The sequence below is a fragment of the Vespa mandarinia genome, chromosome 2, assembly GCF_050613455.1.
Source record: "Vespa mandarinia isolate Hongniang chromosome 2, ASM5061345v1, whole genome shotgun sequence".
In the NCBI taxonomy this organism is placed as follows: domain Eukaryota; kingdom Metazoa; phylum Arthropoda; class Insecta; order Hymenoptera; family Vespidae; genus Vespa; species Vespa mandarinia.
This window is the reverse complement of record NC_140811.1, coordinates 6,227,501-6,245,000: the sequence shown is the minus strand read 5'-3', so window position 1 is coordinate 6,245,000 and position 17,500 is coordinate 6,227,501. Positions and strand designations below refer to the sequence as shown.

The window sequence follows — 17,500 nt, the reverse complement described above, 5'->3', positions numbered from 1 at the left end:
TCAAGTCGGAAGGAGATGGACCTAACAACTTTGGAGTAATTAACTGTCTACTCTCTTTGTAAAGTGTCACACCATTATTCTATCTTCGTCTCTCTGAATACTAGACTAATCCTTGAATGATATAACTACGATACTGAGTCACGTTTAAATAATATATTAATTTTCGTTACTTCGAAGGTCATTTATTGGTAACTGTAAAGTGGAATGCTGTTTAGTCCCCATAGACATGGAATTACATTGATTTAAAAATAATTATGTTGACGTGATATATAATGAGATATTCTCTCTCTCTCTCCCTCTCTCTCTCTCTCTCTCTCTCTCTCTCTCTCCCTCTCTCTCTCTCTCTCTTATTTTTTCTACCAGTTTCATAGGCAAATATTCAAATACGATGTAAAAAAACTTATATTAATAATGGGATAAAATAATTTCTACGATCGATACAAGAGTTTACGTTCTCACCATCGTCGTATTTCTTGACTCGTTATATGGATACCGAAACAAGAGGAAAGAATCCATGTAGAAGCACGTGAGAAATCGAGTGGAATTTGTGTGACTAGTGTAAAACCGAGTTCTCGTATATCGCGCAACAAGTGTAGGCCGACGATTAACTCGCGATTTCCCAGTAAATCGATACTGACCGACAAAATGAATTCACTCCTTAGCTCTTATTCCCGTTTTCACTTCCGCCATTCTACGCCAACTCATTCATGAAACTGTAATTCCTTCCTCTCGTATCTCTTCTCTCGGACTAAAACCGAAGTAATAGTTTAACTTTCGACGCGAAGGAGAAGTCTATTATTCGCAATCGTTCTAAATGCACATTTCCTTCTCTTAGTACCTTCAATTTCATTGTTTTTCCTTTACTACACGATTTTCTGGCTACGCGAAATTTCTCGAGTTGGAATCTCTACGTCTCGTCTGGCGTAGAAAACACGATAAAACTCATTTCAACGATGCTTGTAATATATTCCATCGAATTGAATCTTGATTTTAACTTTAACACGAAATTACTTTATAATCTGAATTAGGACACTAAATCTTATTCCATTTGGAACGTATACAAAATTAATTATGAACAGGAATATTCCTTTCATATTTAAGGAAACAAACAGAAAGGAATCCTTATCGATTCTATATTTATCCTTTCGATCTATCAAAATCTTCCGTATGATCAGAAAAAATTTTAATCGAATAAGAATTTCCGATATGAAATAAATAATTAACGTCATAATTTATTTCAAATATCATGAAGGATCGCTGGAGATCTTTCAGTTATACTTTTCCAGAATTAAACCGCGCTCGAAACAGATAATGACTATTTTCGTACGCACTATTCATATTAATCAAAGTAGGGCGCCACATCGATCCTGCTGGAAACAGAGCGGAATGCCAAATATTTCGTTCGAAGGACGAACCAGCGATATGCATATAAATATTTGTCTTCACTTCGGTGTCAACGACGAAGGTCTTTTCCGTCGATATACAGTATTAGTCGCAATCATTGAAAACTCTTCACGTCAAATACGACTGATTGAGATTGTCTTTGTTCAAAAAAAAAAAAAAAAAAAAGAAAAAAGAAAGAAAGAAAAAAAAAGAAATAAATAAAAAGAGGCACCGAAAACAGAACAATGTATCGGAATTTATCTAAACAGAACGAACGAAAGGTATGCTCGAAAGCTTCGAACTTTAATTTTCAACTACCACCCTTCATTTCGTCGAGAATCGATCTTCTTTTCCTATCTTTTTCTTTTCTATTTTTTTTTTCTTCTTCTTCTTCTCCAAAGCACTACCTTTCCTGTCTTTTACGTACCTCCTCCTCCTCCTCTTCCTCCGCTCCTTTCCTATGCTACAGTTTTCCTGCTAGTTTTCTCTCGTTCTCTGTTTCTCTCTCTTCCTCTCTCTCTCTCTCTCTCTCTCTCTCTCTCTCTCTCTCTCTCTCTCTCTCTCTCTTCCCCTTTACCTTTTCTCATCCTTCTTGCAAATGGTAGCTACGGGATTTTTAAATGAGAATTTTAACGATCGACCTACATTTCCATGCCCTATTTACGGCGTATCACAGGCAATATCAAATACTGAGGTAAATATACTACTAGTCAACCGACGATAGTCTTTTACAGATAGGTGAACGGTACAAATATCTCCGATGTAACAGAAGGAAATGTAACGAGACGGGGAAGGGTGATAGTACGAAACGAGCCAGCACAGATACAGTCATAGAAAATTGATCATCCTCAATCCTAAAAAAAACCTTCTCTGCCCCCAAAAAAAAAGAAATAAAAAAAAAAAAAAAGCAGTGGTCGACTTTTCTCGCTCGACGTTTCCCATTTTTTATCTTCTGCCTTTTTTTTCCTCTTTTTTATTTCGTTATACGACAGGATCGACGAGCGAATTGGTTCCTATGAATTAGTACAGCTCCCTTGGCAATGTAGAAAGATCCCAATGGGACCATACAACTCCATCGGTTATAGTTATAATTTCGAAACGTAAATGATGTTATTATAAGTTTTTTACAACGTAAGAACGTAGATCGAAAAAATCGTCTTCTTTGATGATTGCATTCTTCAAATATATCGTAAGAAAGCGTAATTTGATGGTCACTTTCAGGAGTATAAGATCCTCTTAAAGAAGAATCGATATTCTTCTTGCGTTACTTACCCTCATGTGCGGCTGCATCAAAAGTTCTTGAAGTTCTCGAAGGTCGGCTCTATCGATGTTTCGTACCGTCGAGTGTTCCGCTTCCCGAAGGATCTCCTCGACTTCCCGCGCACGTTGCACAGCGTCTGTTTGTGGCGCTCGGCATGGTGTAGGTACGCGACTTGAGATCCTGTCATAAAGCTGAAAAAAAGATTAATAAGAATTACTTTTCTCCGAAAATTAAATGCAAACGTATCATCATTCAAATGGCATTAATCGTTTCATTAATTGTATTACAAAAGAAATTATAAACACAGACACGCAAGGAAGGATCGAAGATTATTGAAGATCGAATCGACAGATGGTGATAGTTCATATTCAAACCATTAGATGTCCTAAGCGGACAATAGAAACTCATGTTTATCGTACGAGCATTTTAATTACTAATTAGGATAGATTTATTTGAATTAAAATCGAAGGCAGGTAACTCACCAGGAGACCTGCGATTTCTAACAAGTTGGCGGCCAATTCGGTCTCGCCAAAGAACATTAGCTGACAGATATGCATCTTTCCGTTAAAACCGATGAAGAAGAAGTATCGACCGAAGGACAGGATCATGCTCTTGTCATGCTCTTGTTAACATCGTATTGTGAGCACGCGAGATCCGTCGAAACACCGTACTTTCCCGCACACCTACGCTCGCGTGACCATCCGATAACGCAACCCCCCACGATAGTACGTGGCATTTTGTTTATCAGGACTCCAGCTCGGCCATCTTGGTAACAGAAAGGGCGGCGCTTGCGCCAATTTCGAAAGTTCGTCGAGGGTGGACGTACGATATCTTTCCCACGGGATTCGAAGGGTGGAGAAGTAAAGAGAGCGGAATCATGAAGATGGTGGCTCCGCAGTTGGAGAGACTTCTAAAGTTCTTCGTTCTCGTAGGTGGTTGAAATAAAATGAAAATGTAGGGAGTAACTTCATCGACACGGTGGATCGATACGAGAACGAAAGAGTTAGTGATTGAAGATGAAAAGTTTGCCACGCCTTGGTATAACCATCTCATGATAAAATGATTACTAAGAAATTGATTTCCTCTGTTTTACCCACAATTTTGTTACTTCTAGAAAACGTACTCTCTATATTGTTCACGGTCGATCCTATTCTATATCTTCGATATCACTCAATTTACCACGTGAAAATTGGTCCAAAGGATCTCGTTAAGAGCGCTAAATTTGGAATAAATCCGTGAAATATGTTCCCTTCGTTACGACCTTGCTTCTATCAATAGAAAACTCTCCCCTGTTTATTACGATCTCATTAGTGTTTGTTATTCGAGTAATAATAGCCTACCTCTAAAATAGCTCGAAGGCGATAGTCCTCAACTGCGTTAAGAATTTCACCACGCGTCAGTCTACCGCTTTCTTGCAAAACTTCAATATCGTCGAGCGAGTCCAAAATTTCAGCGACAGCTCCTATTAAAAGAAAGAGAATGAACAATCGTTTTTCTTACGTCTTATCGTCTCTCGATATTTAATAAATTTCATTCTTCTTATATAAATTTCATGAGCATACCGGTAGTCGTGACTTCGTCATCGCCAACATCGGAAAGGCTGTCGCCATTAGTTTCCGAGTAAGGGGCGTGCCACTTTGCCGAAGAGACAGCAGCTTTCACAGCATCTTTCAATTTTCGTCTCGCGTTGAATTTTTTAAGTTCTTCTATAGTGTCACCTAAATGTATTCGTGCTGCTCCCTTATCGCGATCCTATAAAATTAAATAATTATTATAAATATAGAATTATAGAAATAGGACAAATCGGACTAACCGAATAATAATTATTACGATACTGTAATGAATATTATATCTAATTATGTATGTATGTATTTATGTATAATATATTCATTAAATGTGACATGTATGAAATTTAATTTATTCATGTAACAGATACGCATAGGAAATTGATACGTATATCCTTCATTTAATGAAAAGATAAACTCGACGTTCGTCCTTCCTGTTTGAACGTTCGAACGTAAATGAAAGACCCTTTAAAATTCGATCGACAGATTTTATGTTTACATCTGCATTCGCAGATATCTATAGGCAAAACAATCAAACTAAAATATTTGAGGAAAGACGGCGAAGAATCACTTTGACATATACGTATAATAAATAAATACTCGTCTTAGATTGGCGCACCATACTACATCATCGATCGGCTGGCCCGATGTGGCATATTTCACATAGTTGCCTTTGTAATAAGGTGCGTCGTGTCAAGAAGCGGGTGTCCCACTTGGACGACAATACTTGCATAATTTTATCGATAAAAGTATAATAATAGATGCGGTTTTATGAAGAAAATGGTGAAAAGTTTTCGCACGAAAATCTCGCCATTTGAAAGAAAAAAAAAAATAAAAAACAAAAAAAAAAAATAAAAGAAAGAAAGAAAAAAGAAAAGCAACGTACTCGGTATATTACATAGAAACATAAATGTACGTACATACGTATATAGATATATACATACATAGGTATATAGAAGCTACGTCGTTTTCGTTTAGAGTCGAGCCGAGGAAAAGTAAACGATGAACGTAACGGTTTGCTACGAAGCTGCCCTCGTAGTCCGTGTCAATGTGGGCGTGGGTGTGTGTGTGGGTGTGTGTTCTACGAACGTGCGGCCGTGTGCAAAAAAAAAAGGAGGAAAAAAAAACGTTAAGTGGCGCGGCCCGAGGTATACTTTACTATGGTTATTTTCATTAACCGTTGGAGCTTTGCCCTCACGATAACAATCGATAACCCACTTGCACGTGTATTACTACATCGATACACATGGGGTACCGGCGAGTCTTGCTTAGGTCACTGACTAAATGCCGTACCACACGCATCGTTATACCATTTGCACACGCACCCACGTCGCAAAGAAATGGCAGACTATTATAATATACCGAAAAAGAAATGTCAAAAGTATTTTCTAACTGCCGTTCTTTCCGAGAACGAACGTAAGAGAGGAAACGAAAATAAAACATGTTAAAATGAGCCAGACGGAAAACAACATTAATCGCCTCAAACCACGCTGTTTATTCTCTAGCCGGTAAAGTTTCCCTTCGATCGAATTATTTTTATTTCATAGCTCTTTATATACTGTGATCTATGTGATAGTATAGTAATTTATTCTCTCTCTATTTCTCTCTCTCTCTCTCTCTCTCTCTCTCTCTCTCTCTCTCTCTCTCTCTCTTTCTCTCTTTCTCGTAACACATCGATGACGTCGATCGTATGTAGAACGTTGTCATTCCTGATGGTATCGTCACCAGTCGAGCAAGTGTGCTTCTACTCACTCTGAGCCATTTATGATTGAGGACTTCTTGAATAGTGATCCTGTGATTTACATCCGTCGTTAACATTCTCTGTATGAGGTCCTTCGCTGGCTCGCTAATGGAGTCCCACAACGGTGTTTCCATCTGCAAATTCAAAGGAATATATCATTGAAAAGAACATTCACCCTTTCCCTCTCTCTCTCTCTCTCTCTCTCTCTCGTTTCATTTTTCTTTTCTTTTTTACATTTCTTGAAAAATCTATCTTTTTCAAAGTCAGATGAGAAAAAATGTCAGGTAAAAAGGAAAAGAAGTCTCATACCTGAACTCGTCCTCTACAAATTGCCTCTCGTAGCCTTTCGCGAGAACCCACAAATGGAAGGGTGCCGGTAAGAAGAACATGAAGGAGAACACCAGCCGACCAAACGTCACCTGGCTTCCCATACTGCCGACGTTGAATCACTTCCGGTGCCATGAAGTGTGGACATCCAACGCGACCTGTGTGACCGAGAACTTCGTGAGAAAATAAAGAGATAAATGATAAGTCATTCGTTCGACCGATAAAAGCATAAGCGGGCCGAAAGTGAGAATGATTGGAATGTTTTTGCGATTGATCTTTGCAAGGTAAGCTATAAATGCGCTTGAATACGACTTTTTTTTCGATATGCATGCGCATTGCACGATAAATATGAGCGATCGTCCGCGGTCCTCGCTTTCGATCACTCGAGCGATAAAATCAGATGGGAAAATGATAAAATGAAAGATAGAAAAAGAAAAAGAGAGAAAGAGAGAAAGTGAAAGAGAGAGAGAAAGAGAGAGAGAGAGAAAAAAAAAAGAGAAAAAAGAAAAATAAATGAATTAGGAATTTTCAATTGTCGAAGTTATTTTTTCATCGACTGGATATGAAAAATGGAAACGATGTTAAGAAGAAAAATTATTACATTTTTAAATAAAAAGAAGCAGCATGAGAGCAGTTAATCAAGAAATAATTAAATCGGGTCGAACACTATGCTCTTGCTAACAAAGAATTGAGCTAATTTCGAGACAAATCGACATTGATTGTAATTATCGAATTGTGACTCGAGCAACTTAGCATGAGTTCGTATCACAAATGCACATCATAAAATCGTAGAAACAACACGTAAAGCGACATGAAAACGAAAATGGTGTCGCGTTTTAGTGCTAAAACTTATGCTTACGTGCAAATACGCGAGAATTAATGCGATGTTAATATCCAACAAATATTATAGCCTCATTAAATAATCACATTGGATCTATCACATTTATATATCTATGAATAAAATTAAAATTGATTTTTAAATTTGATTTAAACACGTTATTACTCCCAATGAATTTATTTATGTAAGAGAATTAAGAAATATACACTATATACTGTAGAATGATATATGTGTATGCATATATATGTATAATTCGCATAATATGAAAAGATGTAACGTTGATCATTTGATAGACGTATAAACATGTTATTTCTATCTCTACTTGTAAGTCTCACGTTACGTTGCGTACGACGGCACTGCTTTTATTCGTACGAATTATTTTGTTTCTTAAAAGGCCAATTTAGCTCGTTTAAGTAATTAACTCTTATTAAAACCTTGACATATGGGTTACTTTTCGCAACATCAAAACAATAGAAATATAAAAGAACAACGTTTTATTTGTCTTTATCCAACTTATTATACGGTTTAAACGAAATGAGCATGAAAATATCCTGATGATGATGATGATAATGATGATGATGAAGATTTTGTTCATGAATGAAAAAGATAATTAAAAGTTAATTAAACAAACATATACGTTTAGTAAATCTAATTACATCTACTACACGCTTTGTGATATACTACAAGAAGAAATTTGTAAAAGTGCAAGGAAGAGAATATATTAAAAATTCCAATGGAAAAGCATGAACAAAGTTTTGAGACTAAAGTTAAACAAGGAGAAGAACATGAAGAACACATTTTAACATGCAATGCTAAATTCAATGATCTTGTTTCATTGTCACATAATTCAAAAGAAACGAATAAAGATTTGATTTATTTGATAGATCTCGAACGCAATTTTTGCATTCGAAACACAATCGACGACGATACGATGCATTTAGCTGTTGAAACAATAAAGCTTCCTAAAAGAAGCTACTTTCTTTTTCCTTTTTTTTTCTTTGCTGAGACGAATTCAATAATCAATTTCAACGTAAATTAATAATATCGCTGGATTAACACATTATCCGTGCTAATGAAATATACCTAATTATTCCGTTTACGAATGTACGAAATAATAAAATAGTTGATTAGATGCACTATACTTTGTACTTTGTAGGGAAATCAAAGGAAGGACTGACATATATAACATATGCACATATTTTCTCTTATACATTTCCAACCGAAACATCCACCGAGATCTTATACTCCTATGATCGTTTAACAATTCAAAAATGATTTTAGGAATAATACCATAAAAGAGATATTTTCGAATTCCTTTTTCGAGAACATCTCTTACAGAATGAATATCTTATACCTTGAGATACTTTTTGAATTCTTATGGATACGGCCTCGTCGAGTCGAGAAGATCATAAGACGAACATAAAGCCACACAAATATAGACGGACACACAAAACAGGCTAGTCTATTACTACGGACAATGACGGCATAAACAGGCCCACATATTTTCGGGCAATTATCGATCGACTTGGTTTGATAAAAGAATTATATATATACACACACACACACACACATATATATATATATATATATATATTATAATTATTTTAATATATATATTAAAAAAAAAAAAAAAAAAAAAATATATATATATATATATATATATATATATATATATATACATAAAGAACAAGAAAAAGAAGAAAGAAAACCATCGAAGGGTTTATTACTCTCACGCTCTCGCGTGTAACATGTTACATTTACATGCACATATTGCATTGCATGCGTTCCACATTCCGTATTGCACATTTATAAACATGTAATAACGAAAAGATTGCACGACAAAATTGAGAAAAATGAGACGGCGGATATGGTAACGAACCCTTCGATTTTACAACAAATTCGATCTTACATAGGTTTACTACATTACGACGAAGAAGCAGAGCTCGGATCATTCTCGCGGCTACAAAAACGACATGACGTCGAAGGACAAACGGAGACTGAGGAAGACTTAAACTATGAAAGGAACGTCCTCGATAATTTATTATAAAGGTACTGTTTTTTTTGTCTCCAACAAATTTAGGGCAGCTCAACGGCACAATAAATATATCTGTCAACTATATGCGGCCTGCACAATGACTTTTACAGGGGGTTGGGGTGGGGGTGGGGAAGATACTACCGCACACAGGTTTCAAATGGAACGTCTATAAGGACGCTCACGATATATAGGTGGTATATATATATGTATTATATATTAGACTTATTAGAGAAGCGGATATGACCGAACGACACGGGGGTAAAAAAGCCCCTTGCCAATCGAAGTTTCGAAAGTATTTGAAAGATCTTATTCGAAATCAATTTAAAACTTTTATGTTCGAGAGAGAGAGAGAGAGAGAAAGAGAGAGAGAGAGAGAGAGAGAGAGAGAGAGAGAGAGAGAGAATGAATGAATGAAAGAAAGAAAGAAAAAAAGAGAAACAAAAAAAAATAAGAAATAAAAGAAATAAAGATAGAGAAATAGAAACGGAGAAAGAACAGCAAAATGCCTTTTTCGAATAATAAATGAACGGACTTATAGTAGTACATACACAAACGGACGTGTATGTATCTATGTACATATACGAAAAACCCGAAGTAGAAAACAAGAATGTTTCTTTTCTTTTTTACGATCGTTCGTGTGGTAAAAGACACGAATTCAAATCGATGGACCGTAAAGGGAGAAAGACTTTCTCGAAAGATATAAATTTCTTTACGTTTCTACCCCCGTGCGTTGCGCCACTCTTTTACGGAGATCTTGCAGGCACATCAATACCAATGTTGTCCTCCGTGTCGCTGACTAGCGAATCCTCGGCGTCGGTCAGGTCCTCGAAAGGGAAATTGCAGCTCGGGGAGGTCAGCCCTATCGAAACAACACAGAGAGAAAAGGAGAAGGATAGTTATCCTCAGGATAATAACGCATTTTACGCAGCGTCTGCTATCATTCGTCGATTATATTTTACAGAGAGAGAGAGAGAGAGACAGAGAAAGACAAAGAGAGAGAGAGAGAGACAGAGAAAGACAAAGAGAGAGAGAGAGAGAGAGAGAAAGAGAGAGAGAGAGAAAGAGAGAGAGAGAGAAAAAAGAGAGATTAAGAGGGAGAGAGAAAGAGAAAGAGAGCGAAATGCTTTCATCGAACATCGTCGTTGCTCGTAGAAGACCGACCTGTACGTGATGCGCCGTTTTATCTTTCTTTCTTATCTTTTCCTTTTTTATTTTTCTTTTTCTTTTCTTTTTTCATATTTTTACTGTTCCTTCATACTGTTTATCCTTCTTTGCTTTTCTTTCGATCGATACGTGGAACTCTGTTTCGGTTGTACCAGATATCTTCACGATTTCTCTTCTTTATCGTAGACATTTTCTATCGGTAAAGGATAGTGCGATCCTTGTTAAGTAATATAACAGTGTGAAATAGGTATATATGAGAGTCGAGATGTGGGCCTACGAAATGCGTTCGAAAGTCGTTCTCAATAGCGTCACGTCTGATGTGTTTTATAATAAGACACTGATATATAATCATACTGACATGAATTACAGCGAGACGTTAATCAACACTGAGAGTGGATAGAGATCAATGTGGACGGGTGAGTTTAAACGATTCATATGTCTATAATGATTGTATGTTGTGTTAAATATGTTTGGTATGATGAAACGTAAAGGAAACATATATAGGACATTCTCAGATGCGTGCTTTAAGGATGGCAATGAGTTCGAGAGGTAACGAAAAATAAGAAAGAAAATTTGATATAACTTGATGGAAATCTCGGAAATTTCTTTTTTTTTCTTCTCTCTTTCAATTTACGGTTGAACTTTAAGCTGAAACAATAATCTAATGAATAATTTACGTAACGAAACACGCAAGAATTGCATCTGTGTTCAAACACTTGGCTAAGACTCAAGTATTGAATTACGTTAAAGAAGAAGATGAGAGAAATAAAAAAAAAATAAAAGAAAGAAGAAAAAGCAAACGTTAGAACAACTTTTTCGTTCGTTTAGATTCTCAAAGAAAAGTCTTTAAACTTATACGTCTCGTATTTATTCAAAATGTAAATATATCCAATGAACAATTTGCAATATATTAATGATGAAATAATACGTATTTTAGAATACTTCATTAATGTCAATGATGTTGAATATGATTAAAATAAACGTTCAGTTAAGTAAGCCAGACGAGACTAAAGCGAAGCGCTTTTGAATCTGTGAACTACGTTGCCATATTTAAAGCACAGGTTTAGAGAGACACCCTATACAGAAAATGAGTCAACATGACCGATATCGTCGGGACGCGGAAAGCAAGCAAGCAAGCAGTGGCGGCTTCTAGAATACAGTAATGTGATAGGAATACACGGATCGGGTTAAAACGTAGCATAATACAATCTGGGTTGACGTAATAAGTATGTGTAATATATATGGCGTGATGATACAAGGCTCCAGCGGAAGTGATGATTAAAGGTCAAGCTTACCCTCGCTGTCGGCCTTCAAGTAGAGCTGCCCCTTTGGGCTCAGACACTGCCGATACTCGGTTGTGTAACACTCTGTATTCATTCAAACCAAATTTCAGGTTATCAAATAACTCGTAATACAACTTTATTCTTTCCTCGTCTTGTATGCTAACTATAATAACACTTTAAGGACTTTTTAATGGTACTACGTGCCCGTGGTATGTATGTTCGAGAAAACGTATGATTCCTAAGATAATCAGCTAAGACTTGCAGAATTAAAAGTTTCATTCTACATTTTTAGTAAGTAGATATTACTACTTTTTTATTTTCTTATTTATATCGACATTGAAACTCTGTAAGGGGGAAAGAAATAGTAAGGAAATTGATCTCTTGATGATAAAGAATATCTACTTCAAACAACTCGCCCGTAAGTTCGCTTATTAAAGATTTACTTTCAAAAAGAGTGCGGAGAAAGCTAAGTGTCCTAGTTCGCGAGAGCGTTCTCCCATTGGTGCCTGTCCTACTCTTGGACTGTCAAATTAGTTCGAAACTCTGAAGATTGTGGATGATGGAAACAGTGCTCGAAGGGATTTACTCCTTATATTGTCAGCCAAATGTTTCTCGTATAATGCAGTATCGAGCTTTCTCTCTATATCTTGGAAAGAGAAGTGTCTAGGTAATAACGAAATGCCCCCAATCGAGTTTTTCATTATGACATTAAGTAAGTCACGTAAGTTAATTATATTCCGATTTGAATTGATTCGAATTTGATTTTGTTGAAAAGGAAAATAGACAAAGGATCGTCGCTTGTTAATCATTTTTATAAACACACAACAGGTGACAATTAGTTATCGTTATATTTATAATGCAATAATTCGTGTATGTAAATATGTTATTTCACCAATATTCCCCTAAAACGCTCGAAAGCTGGCAAGCACTCGCGATAGCATGAGTGCCGATCAAAGTGAATTGACCGACATATTAAGGTGCACTCTTTCAACAGCTCTTAACGGCAATATACTAACGGCAAACGTGTGTATATATTATATATAAATATATACATATATATATATATGTATATGTATATATATATATATATATGTATATGTATATTAGTTATACAACGTCGAAAAAACCCATACCAATTCCTAGGAAGTATTCGATATTATGATATATTTCGACGTGTCTCACCGCTTCAACGTCGTCTGGCTTTTTATTTCAAAACGGAGAGATTTTAATCTGCAATCGTTTCGACAGTATATTTATTGTAGAACGGATTTGACTTTCGTTCAATGAGAAGAAGCTTCTCTCTCGCCTTACTTCGGATATGATTCGGTTCGTTTGACGTTGAAAGCACACGATATCGAAGCGGTGGAAAAAATCGTAAAAGAGAGATACCAATTCAATGCTGAATATTAAGAAGCAGAAACGTGGTGTCTTCAAAAAGTAAAAAATATAACCGATAAAAGCCGTTGCATTCTGCACACCGAACATTCAGAGATTTTGAATGTGACTGCCAATCATCGATCAAGCCAACCAATGGTTCTATCGCAGAACAGGGCATTCCCACAGAGAGAAAGAGATAGAGATAGAGAGAAAGAAAAGAAGAGACCATTGAGAGAAAAAAAAAAGAAAAAGAAAAAAAAAAGAAAAAAAAGAAGAAGAAGAAAAAGAGGCAAACACACGCGCGCATAACATCGTGTGTTCGCGCAATATCTTTGTTCGGATCACATTGTCGGAAATAGAACGAATCGATGTTCAAAAATATTGCATTAGAGGTTCTACAAAGGCACACATTGAATACCATCTTCCAAAGAGAACACTGTATATATATACGATATCGCGCGAACGCGCTTCTTCATGCTCGATTGTTCCGATTATGACCGGGACAGGCCGTCGCGTTAATTACACTGCAATTATGTAACGTACATGATAACTCGATGCAGAAATTTAACGTCATTTGCTGGCGACGATACTGCCACCCTTTGATCACATTCTATGTATACTACAGGAAGTTTCATTAGCCACGATGACGGCCGTACGCTCAAGTAGAAGTAAAAGGAAAACAAAAAATGATTGTTCCTTGAATAACGTTAATCACGCTATGTCAGCAAACTTATTCAAACTAATGTACGATAAATACATTTAGACTATTGCTTTCACGTCATTTTCTTTCTGCTGAATTTTTGAAAACTTTTCTTATAGCAATGCACTTAGAAAAGAGATCGACTTGCTTAACAATATTCGTTAACGTACCTGTCATAAATAATAAATTCTATTCCCTGAAACGACAAAATCACTTTATAACCGGAGTAATACAATTTTATCAATTTCAGCGATTAGATGATAAAAGAAAATGATTGAATTTTTTCTTTAAATCATACAAAGGAAAATTATCGTAATAATAACGTTAAATGCTAATTTATATTCTTTACACATTGAAACGCGAATGAAATAACTTGAAGTTGAATTATCGCGAAAGCGATGTAAGTTGATGACAGTTTAAAAGTAATTAACATCAATGCGGAACTGAATAACTTTCGTTGATGCTTTCCTCGTACGGAATTGGTATTGAATATTGCCTTTTAAATAAAACCACTTTAAAAGATTAAACGTTACGATATATGCTCGAGTAGCTCGGCTGATCCGACTATAATATTAAAAATAATACGATAAATATTATTAGTAATATAATAGTATTATTCTCGGGAATGGTGTTAGTTAGCACGACGTTGGCAAGGTTAATAGAGTGAATAAAGAAGGAAGAGATAGGTTGGATAATCCTTTCAGCTTCAATGAATCTTCCGTTGTTTCTTGGTCGTAATCGCATAATTGCAACAAAATTTCTATAACAATAATCCGAAAGATGAACAAATGTCCAAACAAATGTTACGAAATATTTCTTATGAATAATAATAATAATAATAATAATAATAATAATAATAATAATAATAATAATAATAATAATATATATATATATATATATATATATATATATATATATATAGCTTTCGTTGGAGAAAGAAATCTTTAGTTTGTTTTCGTAAAAAATACGGAACAGAGGGATTCGCACGATAGGCATAGCCAATATTTTCTACCTTTCCATTCTTGAGAACGAATGGAACTCGAGCAAGAGTCGATACGCCGACGTCGATATATATATATATAAGTATGTATGTACATGTAAGCACATACATCGAGGTAAAATGGGAGTGAATGACACAGGATGAAAAAGACAGGAGAGTAGAGTAGTGTAGAGTGAAGTAGAGTAAAGAGTGGGAGAGAAAGAAAGGGAAAAAAAGAGAGAGAGACAGAGAGAGAGAGAAAGAGAGAGAGAGAGAGAGAGAGAGAGAGCCAACGTCGCGCAATGTTCTCCCTAGAGAAGGTAGGAAAGAGTACATTAGATAGAACGTGTGTGCAAACACGGTCGAATTGTAAGAAGAATTGAACATACCAACACCGTTTGCCTGCGAGGACGCAGGAAGTTGCACAGCGACACCAAAACCGCGCAGCTTCACCGGCGCAGAATTTTCCTTTCCTGCGAGTAAGGCGCACTGCGGTTTCAAATCACGATGGATTATGTCGTTCTCGTGGCAGTAGCGCAATGCCTCCAGGATTTGTCTCATGTAGTGGCTGGAAAATAAAAGAAGGAGAGATGCCTGCTTTAGTTTCTTACTCTGAATGTGCACCACGGGAGCGTAAGCTCTGTATTTTCAACCGTTGAAACGCATCGCACCGAGTTAGAACGAGCTTTAACCCACTTGCTTTCGACCCTGCCCTTTCTTCTGTCAACGATTTCGCGCTATTGAACTTTCTCCAAAATAAGATTCTATTCATGCGCTTCTTCTTTTTTTCTCTTTCCTTCTCTCTCTTCCAATTAAATGAGTTCTGACTTTTTCAAGAGATAAGTATCCATTTGTTTGTACTTATTTTAAGATCTGAAAGAATTCACTGACATATTTATTTATTTATATAATGAATATACATAATATAATAGAGCCTGTAAAATTAAGCGTTGGCCATATTTATTCAGCTTGTCGACGTTATTATGATCGAGTACGTTAAATAGGAAAAAAGAAATGAGATTAGAGATATAAAGGCTATTTGGTAAAAATGAGGTACAGATAAGAAAAAATTCAGGTTGGTTTCTTATTCCGCGCCTGTCAAAAATTCGATAAGCATTTCGTTCAAAGCAAAGTTCCATGTAATCAGTCTAGTCTAAATGAAATATGAGCCGTAACTCGCAGTCTAATGCGACACACAGTTTTCGTTTGTATCGTACTCATTCAACATTAGTCTCATAGTAGTTAGGAGTTTTAATGGGGACTCTTGAGGTTACAATCTTTTACCACCAGGTAGGATTTTGTTCCCAATGTGAATGACCACATTGAATGTCGTGTAATTTGAAGGAAAATTTACCGAAACGAAAGTAAATCTCCGTCGAAAAAAATCTCATTTACATTTTATAAAAAGTACAAAGACCACGCGATAAAAATGACGAATGAAATGAAACGTGTGCTTCGGAAAAAGAAACTTTTATACATCTGACGAATGAAATTCAAATCTTTAAACCATCAATTATATTCTAACGATAAAAGGATAGAATTTTAATCGAAACGAAAAGAGAGAGAAGGAGAGAGAAAGAGAGAGAGAGAGAGAGAAAGAGAAAGAGAGAGAGAGAGACCAAAGAGGATTTTAAATGTCAGTGAAGGATGGTAGATTTTTAATAACTTCCGGAGGACATCCCAACATATATAGAACTTTAACGTATATATACATATGCACCGCTTGTAGAAGTATGAGATATATACATATATAGAGGCGTTGGTATACGCCTATCGTACAGACTTCGAGAGCTTAACCAAACTGTAGGAGCTTTGATTGCAGCGCATTTCCCGTTCATAAAAGTAAAACGACTCGAGCGTAGGAATTTTCATAATAAAGAAAATAATATAAAGAGAATAAAAAAAAAAAAAAAAAAAAGAAAAAGAAAAAAAGAGAAAGAGAGAGAAAACGAACCTGATAAAAAAGTATCTTTTATGAAAGAAAAATTAACTTTTAGAATGAAAAAATATTGCAAAAAGTTACGCTTATTCGTATTTTATTAAATAACGCGCGTATCTACGTTTCTAAATATTTGGATACTTTAACGAAACGATCGATATATGATAAATTATCTTACCTAGCAACAGCTTCGCTATAGACGAAACCAGCGGTCGCTCGTCGAACTACTTCGAAGCATAGATCCGAGCCGTCCATACTGAAAAAGAACCGTAACATTAATATATAATTTATACGATGTCGGTTTGCTTCGTGTACCGTTTGCAAATGCATCGTTAAAGTCTGCATCGCGTTTAGATAAATCAAGCGAGAAATAAACGTCGAAATGAGTGTTGTTATGGAACGAAAAAAAAAAAAAGAGAAAGAAAAAAAAACAATCGTTTCTTCTTGCATACAGAAAAAATCTCCTTGTAAGATACATTTAACATGAATCCATCGTGTTAAATCTTTGACTAAATATTATTTATTTCTGTTTCCGAGGAACAGAACCGTGTCTATATTCTATTTAAACCCAAGGAAAAAGATAAATGAAAGTAAAAGCATCTTTGAGATATAAAGATACGACTGCTCTGAATGCGATTTGAAAGACTAGAATTTCTTTAGAAAGACTTTCTAAAGTGCGCGAGGATGTACGAGAGAAAGAAATTATTACGCGATTCTATCTCTATTTTTTTTCTCTTTTTTTCTTCTTCTTTTTTCTCTCCCTCCTCCCTCTATCCTTCTCTCTCTCTCTCTCTCTCTCTCTCTCTCTCTCTCTCTCTCACGTAAACTTTATTCCTTTGAAATCCTTGAAAAATTTGCATAGTACTCCGGTTCAACGATATGCATCTTCTGATAGAGCGAAGCATCTC

At 35.8% G+C, this 17,500-nt stretch overlaps 1 protein-coding gene across 10 annotated transcripts in view; it reads right to left on the bottom strand.

Annotated features, from left to right (window-relative positions):
• CASK (peripheral plasma membrane protein CASK) overlaps positions 1-17,500 on the bottom strand; it is a 127,391-nt gene that overhangs the window by 90,742 nt on the left and 19,149 nt on the right. For 6 of the 10 annotated variants that reach the window (XM_085664860.1, XM_085664858.1, XM_085664861.1 and 3 more), the window contains 8 exons: positions 16,771-16,848; positions 15,043-15,221; positions 9,923-10,009; positions 6,260-6,435; positions 5,962-6,084; positions 4,207-4,396; positions 3,985-4,106; positions 2,656-2,835 (listed from right to left, as the gene is read on the bottom strand). In XM_085664860.1, coding sequence (XP_085520986.1) covers positions 2,656-2,835; positions 3,985-4,106; positions 4,207-4,396; positions 5,962-6,084; positions 6,260-6,435; positions 9,923-10,009; positions 15,043-15,221; positions 16,771-16,848 — 1,135 coding nt within the window. Of the gene's footprint in view, positions 1-2,655; positions 2,836-3,984; positions 4,107-4,206; positions 4,397-5,961; positions 6,085-6,259; positions 6,436-9,922; positions 10,010-11,609; positions 11,682-15,042; positions 15,222-16,770; positions 16,849-17,500 lie in introns of all 10 variants that reach the window. The other 4 variants (XM_085664864.1, XM_035861361.2, XM_085664867.1 and 1 more) reach the window with 3 other exon arrangements.